The sequence below is a fragment of the Charadrius vociferus genome, unplaced genomic scaffold (assembly GCF_000708025.1).
Source record: "Charadrius vociferus isolate BGI_N301 unplaced genomic scaffold, ASM70802v2 scaffold255, whole genome shotgun sequence".
In the NCBI taxonomy this organism is placed as follows: domain Eukaryota; kingdom Metazoa; phylum Chordata; class Aves; order Charadriiformes; family Charadriidae; genus Charadrius; species Charadrius vociferus.
Window position 1 is genome coordinate 376931 of NW_009648785.1, and position 13109 is coordinate 390039.

Consider the following 13109-nt stretch of genomic DNA (forward strand, 5'->3'; position numbering starts at 1 on the left):
GCATCTGTAGATGTCTAAGACTGAATTTGAGATACCTGAGGAGTTTTCATTTAGTTTTATGAAATATTTCTGAATTTTAATATCTCACTGGATATATATGTAATTATCTAAAGGGTCAGTATCTCAGAACTGTAAAACATCCACAAGAAGTTCAAATTACCAAACCTGGCAACTTTCAGATGTTGGTTTCCCCTCCCTTGGCAAGCTGATGAATTGCTAGAATTGGAAGTCAATCTACCAAATGAAACCTATTAAAGAACCTTAAAGGATCATAAAAGAACTCTACAAATTGCTCTAGAGAGCCCACAGCTCCAAATGACGGTACTAGAGAAGGATGTATCGCAAAATAAAAAGAAAATTAATCAACATCATACTGCCTGAAACTCCAGAATCCTTCACTGGAGACTGACTGAAGTGCTCCTGAGCCTTTACAGTAGGTGTGTATGTACATGCATCAGATTCAGGTTTGTTTCATTTTTCAGGGAAACCATTGACTGCAGAAAACTGACAGATGGCTGCTCAACTCATGATCCAAAACCACTCCAAGCAAATGAAACTCTCTTCTCTTGAGGACCCCGCAGTAGAAATAAATGGCTTATTGAGGTACATTACTTGTAGAGAAAAAGGAAATTCTGTTAATGATGTGGGTTTGTACCACCATCTCTACAGGCTGGGCCCATGACAGAAGGTAATACAGACACAGGCATGACCTGCTGAGACAGGCCTTTTACTCAACAGCGTGGGAAATGACATGGGGAGGGTAAAAGAGATCTGTTCAGCTACTAACAGAGATGCAAGAGAAGCTGGACTATGTTGTAACTCCTGCTTCCTTTCCTTCCTTCACTGTATTCCTTGCCTTCACCTCCTCAGTCATTTCATTTCCTCTCTTCTCCTCCCCTACTATCTTCATAATCAGAGGACGTGGCCCCTCGCAGCAAGCAGGATGGGTGTGACTGGCAAAAACGGTATTTGTGACTGCAAAGACTATAATCAACTTCTTACCCACAGTAATGGAAGGCTGCATAATGAAACACAAACCCAACACATAACAGATTCTGAGACATACCGAGGTATGGGATACAGGGGCTCTTCAAAAAGCCAGGCGGTGTCTAAGCATAGCTTATAATCTTGGGTTCAGTTTTAGCGCTAATGAATCAGAGCTACTTCCTACAGCCACTTAGGTATCTCTAGCTTTTTCTGCCTGGAGACAGCTCAAGTGTTTCTGCATCCAGGACACACACCTAATCCACAGTCAAGATAATTAAGAGGCGACTGCACTAATAAATTAAACTAAATGAATTCATTCAATAACTGAATTCACTAAAATTCACTGGAAGAAGTCATCTGCAAATATTTAGTAAATTACTCTTACCAACTATTTCAGGAAATAAGTAAAACCTGCAAGAGGTTTTCTCAGCTTCCGATATTGCCAGATATATATACATACATACACACACAAAATCTGGCCTTTATCAATTATATAAATACAGTACATTTTCCTATCAAGTTAAGAATCAATACAAGGTATAGATTTGAACCGCTAATGAATAATTGACCGAATACGAAGAACAGGCATACTGCTGAGCAGCAACCTTTGCAAATGTATTTTGATAAGAGGAATAAAAATTATTTTAAACACAACAGGAGAAAAAAAATCTAAAATCATCACTCAGCAGTTCAGAACTTCATACTATTTTCTAATTGTTTTTTTCAATTATACAGAAAAAAAGTGTTAAAACAAACAAGGGATACACAATCCTATAAATTATGTATCCTACCAGGTCTATATGGTTTTCGCTTCCTTTTTTTAATCCCATCAGCTCCTTCTGCCACTTTGGAATCATCATCCACAGCTTCCCGTTCTGGGCTGGAATCTGATTTTCCATCACAATCCATAAGATCACCTTCTGCAGAAAAGAAGCAATGGTAACTTTTCCCTGGAAAAGGGAAAGAAGGTATTTTTTCCAGAATCTCTGCATCTGACCGATTTCTGAGAAACTGACTGAGAATAACATTTTTCAAAGGGGTGACAGATACCCACACTCTCCAAACACTTTTGGGAAACCCGCCCTACCTATATACAAAGACCCAGTATATACATACATTTCCTGTGAGATGATGTCTACACAAAAACGGAGAATAAATGCTACAGCTACTGTATGTGAATCTGAGAAAATTTTTTGGCACCCCTTTCAAAAGAGCCTGTGTTATTGCATTTTCTAAGTGTTTGCACAATTTCTAGCCATATATCAAGGAATATGCATACAATCTACCATGAAGGTATAACTGTTTTGTTTACCGTCCCTCTAAGCTTTGTTTGATAGGGTTTGTTTTTATTGAGAAGACAGACTGAAAAACTGCAGTCTGCACTTGGAAGGTGATGTATAATGACTCTTAGTTTAGAGGGTTTTTGACTTGAAGCTGTGGGACTGACTGAAAGCAGAGGAGTCTGACTTACATAATAGATAATTCAGCCCAAAGGAATTACTCAGCCTTGAAGATGAAGACTGTAATTTTAAGTTAGAGTTTATATTCTGTGGGAAAGCAGGGTAGAAACAATTGTAAAGTATGATGGCATTAAAAAGCCTTTGGTGTTCAAGAAAGAGTGAGTTAATTCTGTTTCTGATATCCCCAAAACGTCCATAGTATAATGACTTTACATCTTCATTTTATTGTAAAGCTTTTGAAACATGTTAAATAGACCCTTGCCCCTGAAAAGGTATTGGGGTCCCACTTCCCTGCTTTGGATTTAGGTGTGTAATTCTATATGGCCTAAAACCACATGCAGTTGTAAGAGGGAGAAATACTGTTCTAACAGACAGAGCTAGACTCTTTCATACCACTTCTGGTGTGGTAGAACTACAACCATTGCTCTTCCACCGGCTGGGTCACAGACCAGACTTTCCCACTGATGAAGACTTTTCCAAGTTCTACCAGCAAAGCTGATGGCTTGGCAAAGGCAGTGCCCACTGACCACCACAGCCAGTTCCCTCCTCCCTTAAGAGCACGGGTAAACCCTCTTTGCAACGTGTCCACTTCTGGCAGAAGATAAACCTGCTTGAGTGCTAACGAGTTCTGCTACAGAAAGCAGCATGTCAAATGCTGAACCCCACAGTGGTCCTTCCCATTTACTTATGAGGCACAGCTCTACAAATAGCAGCAGAAGAGCCACATTAAGCCTATCAAAGCTGAAACTCCAAAAGCAAGCTCAACTTTCAAGTGGACTTTAAGACGTGGAACACCTGATGAAGTGCCAAAACCTGATGAAAACCTACAGATGAAATGGTAACAAAATTACCACGAGCTCAGTTTTCTCAGACACAGCCTCTTTTTTCCACCTGGAACTTCAGGGTGAAAGTAAGGGTTACTCCTGTTTGCCTGGAATTACTACACTATGTTGCTCCAATCAAAGCCGTGGCAAAGCTTTGTTCATCCTGGTGCTCATACAAAAATTTCAGACATTAACAGAACAGGCACTGATCCACTCTACAGAGCACAAGTAGAGCTTCCAGGAAATCCAGACAATCTACCATGTACATGCTGTGCTGTTACTGCCACATATATCAGCGTGCTCTAACTATCAAAAAGGAAATGAAAGGTGATCAGAACCGAAATTAAAATCTGTGGAAGCTTTGGCTCTCCCTTTCATACTCTGCTATTACATTTATATACCTTGTTATCTAGTTGAAAAGGGATACCTATAAAGGCCAAGCAGCATATAATGAAGTTAGACAAAGTTATACAGAACACAGGCACAGGTTTGTAATAGTAAAGATGATTAACCACTGAAAAAGAACAAGGAAGTGGTTAATTCTCTATCTTGATGCCTTCAAACCAAAATGTAAAGCTTTTCTGCTTTCAACAACCCACCTGATGGACTATATGAAAGTATGAGATGAAATTTAAGAGTCAGTGTAACGCTGGGATAATGTATCAAGTCCTGTGAATACTGAAGAAAAACAACTAGTTAACTAGTTTTAAAGGTTATAAACAAATAAAGGGAACCCGTTATAAAAAAAAAAAACCACTTCTAGTCAATAGCAGAGGGTAAGAATGTGCTAATCAAACAATAAGAACAATACTTGTAGCAACAAGTTAACAGGGAAACTGCACTCATGGTTAAACTACCCAGCTATCTCAAGTACACTCTGTATCTAAAAAAAGCCGTTTATGACATTTAATCTGATTAACAACGAGGCAATGTTGCATAAACAGAAAGCGCTTTAGACTGTGGTGAGGTGGGGTGCCTATGTTCCTCTCCTAACAAACACCTGCATGACTAATGTAATGACTTTCACACCCGCCATTTAAGTAAGCCTTTCCCCAGGCCACGGATTAACACCTATGCTACCAACACACTTCTCAGGATGTACAGCCAGACCACGGCGAAGAGGACAGGAGAACGGTATTGTGCCATGCTGGCTGCCGTTTCTAGTGTTGAAGAGCGGGGATTTGAAGAGTAGGGCTGGCAGCTCCTATGTGCTTTTCTCACTCTCCTCCCCCACCTTCAGACTCCTCTGGCTGGGGCTGCTGTGCTTGCTCAGGGGTGAGGGAAGCAGATAAGTACTGGTGGCCCTGGGACTTGTGAATATTTGCTCCACGTCTAGACCTGTGGTGGAAGGAGCTCTCCCCAGTGGGCTTCTACCACTGACTGAAATGTCATCCGCATACACAGGGATGTGTTTGGGTAGGCAAACGTTAGCCCAGCTCCCTTCAACTCTCATCAGCCTTGGAGGCCACAAGAACACTGTTGTTCTTGTTCTTCCCCTCCCTCCATACTACACAGATACCCCATCCCAGAACCTGCAACCCTTTGGGTAGGGCTCTTCATACAGCGTCATCTATTTGAACTAGAGCCACACCAAGAATTCACTTCCAAACTCAAATTTTGTCTTAAATTCTACTTTGGAGATGAGAACAAACAAAATGTTCATTTCGTCTGTGGAAATACAAGGAAACTATTTTTTTTCCTCAGACTCTCACGTCAGCTCACCTCATTTCTTTCAGAAAAAAGAAATACTCTCAGCAAAGAGTTTTCTACTCCACTTTCCCCCTTGTTTTAAATACCAGCTTTACAGTGATCTAAACGTTGCTTCGCCAAGCCAACGTTACCACTTTCAAACAACATTTGCACTAAATTTGAGAGCCTCAAAGTACACCCGTACTCAGTGAGTGCACAGTACTTCTCACAGGGAACCCAAGGATTACACAAAAAGACAACTCATATTGCCAGTGTTGCCAGCCTTAGACAGGTGAGCTTCCTATAGGATGGACAACCCACAAATAGAAGAACAACAAGAAAAATCCCTGAAATGGACCACGACGAGCCATGACTATTGTCTGAGTAATTTCCATAGCGCATTCTGTACAGAACATACAAGTAGCAGTATAATAAAAACTCCCAGGGACATCTGCTATATATACATGTACTGCAACACTCTAGTATACCAAGACATGCCAAAAGTAGACTGTACCTCTACTGTCATCCATCTCCCCATCTCTTGAGTGCTCTGACTGGGCATCTGGGGGTGTCTGAAGCACAGCCACACTGTTCTGATTTATAATTTTCAGTTTCAGCTTTGGTTTCGTCCGTTTTCTTCTCGGTACTGTAACAGTTAGGCTCTGTAACTGAGACATGCCGGATTCTGTCAAGCAGACTCCATCCTGGGTGTATGTCTTCGGCGGGTCTATAAAAGTTAAATGAATTATAACAGCAATATAAAACTCTTTAATTTACAAGTCTTTGATTTTCAGGAATTAAAGAGTTAATAATCCACATGTATGGAGCTGATTCTTGAGTGAGGGAATTGGTATAAATAAAACAGAGATATCTGATACTGTCTTACACATTACAGTTACAGCTTCATAATTTAGAGTCTGATGTCAAATTCAGCAAAAATCCATTATATTGCCACAGAACAACTTACATCAAGGACTCATTAGACAGAAAGATTTGATTATGGAAACTGGCGCCTTGCAGGGTACTTCTGTATCCCTGGCACTCACAGAAAACTGTGCAAGTCTTAATTTGGGTCCCTGTTGCTTATTGGCCAAGGCCCTCATCCAGCCCTCAGCGCCTTCATCTTACTAATTATCTTAAGCTCCCAGAACTCTTGGTAACTCGGGCAAATTATTAGCCCTATTTTACAGGCAGACAAAACCCAAGTTATATCAAGTGAGCTGTTCAAGATCAAATTGGGAACCATGGGTAGAACCCAAGTCTCCCAAGACCTGCAAGACTGTTTCCTTCTCAAGCTGTTACATGACAATTCAGTCTACCGACAAACTCTAACAGTGCTTAATTCACCATGTAGAAAGGGGCTGTCACCTGTGCTGGGGCCCCGCAAGCAGAGGTTTGGGAACTTTCAGGGAACTACCATATAATGGAGAAGCTACAGTGATCATTCTGTTCTTTGGAGCCAATTAAATAATGATTTGGTAACATGGTCTTTGAAAACATAAACATCAAAACTTTTGTTCCCTTTAACCAAAAATATTTTCTGAAGTAACATCTCACACCGGAAAACACAGCTGGTTCTGAACACAATTCTTCCCAGATGACTGTTTTCTTATGTTGAACTAAAAATGAGTGTTTGCTTTAAAAAAAATCACATACTCTTTTTCAGATTGAAGATTTGAGGGAGAACCTTCTCTCAGAACTACATTTGGTGGAATGGAAAAAACTTCTGACGTGATGGAAGCTGTCCTAATATGATGGAAGCTATTAGATACTATCACTATAAAAAGTGACTTGTGAGTAGGCTTGACAAGATTATAAATTCCTAGCACAAACCAGACAATACAGAAAAGTTGTGTCCTACAGCTCAAGCCTGTAAACATTTGTGTACATGCTTGACCCAGTCCTGCTGTGTTATGACCACTAATATTAAGGCAAGCAAATAAGTCTGCAGGATCAAAGCATAATTTAAAGTAATTATTATAATGCAAGTATGGCAGGCAAAAGAGAAGAAAGACGAGAGAATGACAAATAAAAATGAAAAGCATGCTGCGGTAACTGAAGGATAGTTAATGCTGTGTGTTATAAAATCACAGAAAAGGGAATTTTTGTGTCATGTAAAGATATACCCTTAAAATACGCTAAATGATCAAAAATTAAGCATTTACATTCTTTACCTAGGTCTTTTGATTTTGAAATAATCTGAGCTCCAACTGATGAATCACAACAGTCCAAAGAAGGCACTGAAAAATATAAGGAAAATCATTTCAACTTTTAAAAATGGTGACTTGACTTAAACTGAAACTATCAATTTTCCTTCAAACAGTTCTGTTAAACTCCCTAATTTATACTGTTGGCAACATTCACGAGCACCTTTAAAATAAAGTGCTTTTCAGCGCCACAGATGTGACTACAAAACAAGCCTGACACAAACTAAAGTTCTCCAACTTCCTAGAGCCAAGAATGGCATTGGAACGGCACTGAACTCAATGGTAAATGATCTTCTACTCGACCAAGGGCGAAAGAATACACTGGGTCTACTGGATTGGAAAGTAAGATCTTCTCTAGTCACGGCATCCAAGTTTTGCTGCCTTCAGCACGAAAAATGGGAGGGCTTTGTGAATTGGGTATGGACCACAGTTGGATTTCCCCATGGAGGGGCAGGCACACTGCAACAGCTTGGCACACAAGATTCCAGCTGTATCTATGCTGTCAGGTCTCTCATACAACACATATGAGAAACAAAATAAGGCTGATATATCTGAGAACAGATGACACATGACTTGGTGAAGTTAGATAGGGCAATTCTTATTCAAGATAAGAATATCGATAAATGGAACAGCAGAAACTCAGTTGAAAAACTACAGCTTGTAAGCTTCAGGGAAGCACTGGAACAGTGTCTAAATAAATAATGATCAAAATGTTCTACAACACTACTCGTGTTGTGGGTAGAAATGCTCTTCCCATCTACCTTAATTACAATAACTGTAATCACACTTCACTAACTTGTAATGTGCAGACTAGACTTTTAATATTAGTAGTGACTTCACAGAATTTATGTAGACAAAGTAAGTAAAATGAAAATTAGAAGCTTCTATCTCACAAACACTGAGAAGTAGAATCAGAAGACCTGTTAGTTTGGCACGGTTAGCATTACCATATAGTCAAGTTTATCCACACTTTTTTCTTTTTTTGCTAGAAATCTTATCCATGCTGAATTTAAGACTCAGACAAACATCTGGAGTATTTACTTTGCATCTGCCACACAAGATGAGACCACTGAGGCAAAGCACATGTGGAAGGCTCACTGTTTCTCAGACATGTGAGACCACTGCACACACGCTGCTGTTGACCATCTCACGCACAATATGGGAGTTGGGAGCGAGACCAGGAAAAGCACAGAAGCTTCCAACTAACACTTAAATTTTTTGCTAAACGTAATAATGAATATGAAATCTAGAGTATGCTTTATAAGCATATAAAAAAATTAAGGGAAGTGAAAGTCTATTGTCAAAAACTAAAGTCCTTTAAAAGTTTTACATCAGGTGTAATTAAAGTATATGATATAACCTACGGAAAACCAATATTCCATGCAAGTAGTAAGTGAAAGCAACCTATGAGAATTACTGAAAAACTGACGGACAGGAGTAGAAGGAAAAGACAAGGAAGAAAAGAAATTGAAAATGACATTTTGAGACACTGAGCTGGAGGGAAACAAAAAAATATGGGACAAATTGCAGGATGGAAGATACTCAAAAGCACTGAATTGAAACAACAGAAAAAAGGCAGACTGTTAGAAATACTCAAAGTGGAAGAAGATGTCATCTGTTCATTTAATTGGTTATAACTCACAAGATGTTTTGAGACAAAGATAGCAATTTTTGAATTGGAATCTAAGGTTAACAAAAAATTCAGAAAGACAGCTGTGAATAGGAATTGGAAATGCTTATTTAAAAGCCACACAACAGGGAATATTCTTCTGATCCAGGTCAGATTGTGAACAATTTTAGCTTTGATGACTGAATAGAGTTGAAATAGTCAAATAAACAAGCCCATAGTGACAGAGGTGAGGCCTTCACAGACCAACTCATGAAAGCTGCACAAACAAACAGATTTTGAAGACAGTATCAAACATACTTCTGGAAAAGGAGCTAATTAGAGTGCAGATTAAGGATTAAAATCAATAATATGAATAACAGAGCAACACTGTACTGGTAGAGAGACTGTTCAAGGAAAAAAAATTAAAACTTGAATTAAAAAGTGCTTTCTGAGGCACTTAGCTGAAGTTTAACCAAAATTATCGTGCTTATTTGCAAAAGTGTTTAAACATGCTGAATATTGTACAGCATTTTGTAGCTTCAGCTGAAAACAAATAATTGCACAGAATACAATACAATGAGAAGAATCAGTTCCAAAAAGAAAGGGGTCTGCCATTTGTAAGGCTGTAACAGAAAAGAACAATTCTAGGAAGAAATGAAATCTGCATAAGGGACAGAGTGAAACGGTTGATGTAGAAACACAACACTAACAGAGCACTATGGGAGGACGCCCGCATAACTGTATGCGTGAGACAGGGACTTCTTTGTAAATGCAGTAACTTACAAGAACATAAGAGTTGACATAATAAATGTGCCAAATAATAAAAAATTCAAAAGTTAATTTTTAACATATAGTATGATGTTACTCTTGTATCCTGTATTTGTAAAGTACATTGAACTAAATTTCAGAATGAAGACAAATGTAATTCAGTTTCATTGACAACTGTACAACAGCGGCCCCCAGCCACAATATGCACATCACTGGCACTACCGAGCATCTCTGAATTAGTAAGGGATATGAACTTCTCCCTGCCTCTGTGGGTGTGCATACTTGAGCCACTTGAGCCAGATCAGTTGTAACTAGCTACGGAAAACCAGGCAGAGCTGGTCCCTTTGCCTCCTGCAGAGAAAGAAAAACAGCACTAAGGGAGGAGGAAGCTGGAGTATGTGGATGGAGAGAGGATGGGAGTAAGTGAGGAAGGGATGAAATTTGCAGATGAGGCATATGACGTACAGCAGTGAACTACAGAAGGTGGACGCGATGGGTAGATGGCTGAGAATTGCTTGTCTAGGAGGGAATGTAGATGAGAGATGCACACACCTTTCCTGAATGTGCAGGAATTACAGCACAAAGGAAATGCTGCTGCTACCTAGAGCAGCTGCTTGTACCCAGACGTGATAATATTCAAGCAATCTAAATGAGGAAAATAAAATTCTACAAGCCACAGCAATACACCGGGGGACATATGTTATAACTTGACACTACACTAAAGGGAACCTGATGAAACTCTGATCAGAGACAATTATTTCAAAAGAATCCAGTAATGAAGGCTTATGGCATACTACTTCGGAGCAAATATTAACCACATTCTGGCTTTTGATATTTATGTATGTTCAAGAAGAAAAAAACCTATTTATCTTTTATTTCTGTTTGCTGAAGAAGATGACTTTGTAAGATTATCAGATATGGTAAGATGAGATAGGGAAGAGCTCTTAAAGATTCAAAAGTTTCCGCTTTCCGAAGCAAGAAAAATGGAAGCTCTTTCCCAATACCTACATTAGTAAACCTACAATGCAGTGGTAATTTACTAGGTTGAAGGACTCTTGTTTCTTCTACAAAGAAGGTAGTTAAAAAGCTTGTAGTAATACTTGCAACACACCTGTGATACATCAAATGGAAAGAGCAAGAACCATCCCGACAAGAATCCCACAATATGGCACATTTTAAGAAGCTTTCTACTGTTAACTAACATTTGCTTCTCTAAGTTTATCACATGTTAATTGTTCTCACTTTGAAATAAAAATACTATAGAAAATTTTCAAAGGAACTGTAGAAGAGTTAATGAAAAACCGAAACATTTCATATAAAAGTACATGCAAGTATTTCTATGAACATGCATTAAATGACACATTCAGACATGCAACTGTGCAAATGTACATGTGTTAAAGAGGTATTATACATACTGAGTCAAAACATGAAAGAATAAGCAGAGAAACTTGTCTTATAAAAAAAGGTGAAAAAAACCTGCAAAGAAAGCTTGGGAACACCCTGACAGTTCTTGCAGGACTGGTTCCTATTCCTCCAAGACTCTATTCCTCTAAGCAACACAACTTCATGAAGGTGTGCAGGAAGGACTAACTCAGGGGCCAGCTTACACCTGGAAGTGAACAGTCTGTGATACCATCTTGTGAAGTTGTTCTGTCTCACAAGTTATGGGGTTTAATTATCTCTAAAAAGTAGCTCTGCCAGCTCCAAAGAGAAAGGAGAAGGGAGTATTTCTTACTTGGACCTTGGTGTTTTACATGCCCCAAACTTATTATGAAAATAAACAAAAATGTGTTTTATCTGTAGATTTCTTGTTTTTCCCGCTTAAAAAAACCCTCTTTCTTTTTCAATTTGTGAAAGCAGATCTCTAAAATGAAGTGATCTGTAGAAATACACAAGCATAAGTCATTCTTCTAACAGTGATAAAAGTGGGATACTTGGAAGCGATCCACAACCGTGTGTGGTTGAAAAGGGAGTATATAAACCTCCAAGGTCACGTCAGTAAGTTACAATTACTGCCACGCTGTTATAAGGACATGTACCAGCATAAAGGGATGTTCCATTGAACTTTTCTGGGCAGACCTCTTGAACATATGTCTCATGATATCTTCAATCTTGATCAGGAAAGCCAATTTTACTGAACATCTTGCTGGATACAAACATTTCTTGAAATAATTGCTTAGTTCTTGCATCTTCTTCCTACCATGCTCTCATGATACCCCAGTAAAGGGTTAACGTGAACACTTTAACGTGCTATTAAGCTAAAAATGGGCATAGGTGTCAATGCTCTCTTAAAGCAGAAACTCCCGTGAGCTGACATGCAGAGAAAGCAGACATGGGATACCACCCTTGTAGCAAGACCATAAATCATGTAAGAGGCCAATCTAATTGCTGACAGGCCACTCACAATAACGTTAACCAGTACCATCCCACCGAACCGGCTGCTGCAGCTGTGCTGGAGAGAAAACTGCAGTAACCTTGGTTCCTGAAGTACCACAGCTACAGAGCTGTGTAATACAGACTAAGGAGGAAGGTGGTACACTGATAACACGTACAGAGAAGAGCAAAGAACTACATATTTTAACTGACAAGAAAGTGGTGGCACCCGAGCAGGAAAGTGTGGTGAATTCTTTTAAAGACCACAACTAGGGAGGGAAGCGCTAGTCTTAAATCCAGGGAGAGCTGAGGCAGTGGCATTAATAAAACATGAGGGAGAAGGGGAAAAATGCTTAGATGGACTGTTCTTACAGGTACTGCTGCTTCAGCCTCAAAGTATTGAAATATAGAAAGTTTTTCTGCTTGGAATTGATTTTCAGATTCTTCTGCAGTTAGAAACTTCAGAGAACTGAGCTTTCTTCCTCCCACCTCACAAAGTGAGATGCCTTTTACCCTTTCAATACCAAATGCTTTCAGTTGTTTACCCAAATTATCTTCAGTAAATCTAGCCGGAATTCCCCCTGCTAGGTTTTCTCCGGCCTTGCAGCCAATCACTAGAGGGTGCGAAAGAGCTGAGGACACTTCCAGAAGGCCCTTAAAATAAACATGAAAAATCTTGCTTCTACCATGAGCCCAATCTCCACCAGAGAAAAGAACCGTAACACATTCCCAAACCTATTTATTGCAGTGTGCAATCCTGCTATTGGTTTCAATTGTCTTCTTACCGTTTGTTGGTGGTATGTATGGCCTACAAATGGTACAGTCAAAACCCATATCAGCTATGCTTTCCACTTCCTCCTCTGTGTTTAAGTTCTGACAGATTGCATGCATCCATCTAGAAATTAAGTGGGGGAAAAAATACAATTTAAAGGAAATATGTGGTGTTTTGGGAGACCCAAATATCAGTATATGGTCCCAGTAAATGTGAAATACTTGTTTAGTTTAAATTCTTTTAGGGAGAAATGATGATTCAGGTTCTCTGTATATAGCATTCCCCTACAGTGGTGTGTGTTAAATACTGAATATCCAGTATCAGATTACCTATTTCCCTTCACAGGAAGGAAATCTCTGTAAAACAATGTCCTGGAAGCAAGTATGTCTTAATATTATAATTTTCTCCCTATATTGTAAT

The 13109-nt window shown here is 39.2% G+C and overlaps 1 protein-coding gene across 1 annotated transcript in view; it reads right to left on the minus strand.

The window, feature by feature from the left end:
• Nucleotides 1-13109, minus strand: part of KMT2C (lysine (K)-specific methyltransferase 2C) — a 155141-nt gene that overhangs the window by 53132 nt on the left and 88900 nt on the right. Inside the window, exons 19-22 of the mRNA XM_009886782.1 lie at nucleotides 12703-12812; nucleotides 7135-7200; nucleotides 5475-5687; nucleotides 1779-1907 (exon numbers count right to left, since the gene is read on the minus strand). Coding sequence (XP_009885084.1) covers nucleotides 1779-1907; nucleotides 5475-5687; nucleotides 7135-7200; nucleotides 12703-12812 — 518 coding nt within the window. The remainder of the gene's footprint in view (nucleotides 1-1778; nucleotides 1908-5474; nucleotides 5688-7134; nucleotides 7201-12702; nucleotides 12813-13109) is intronic.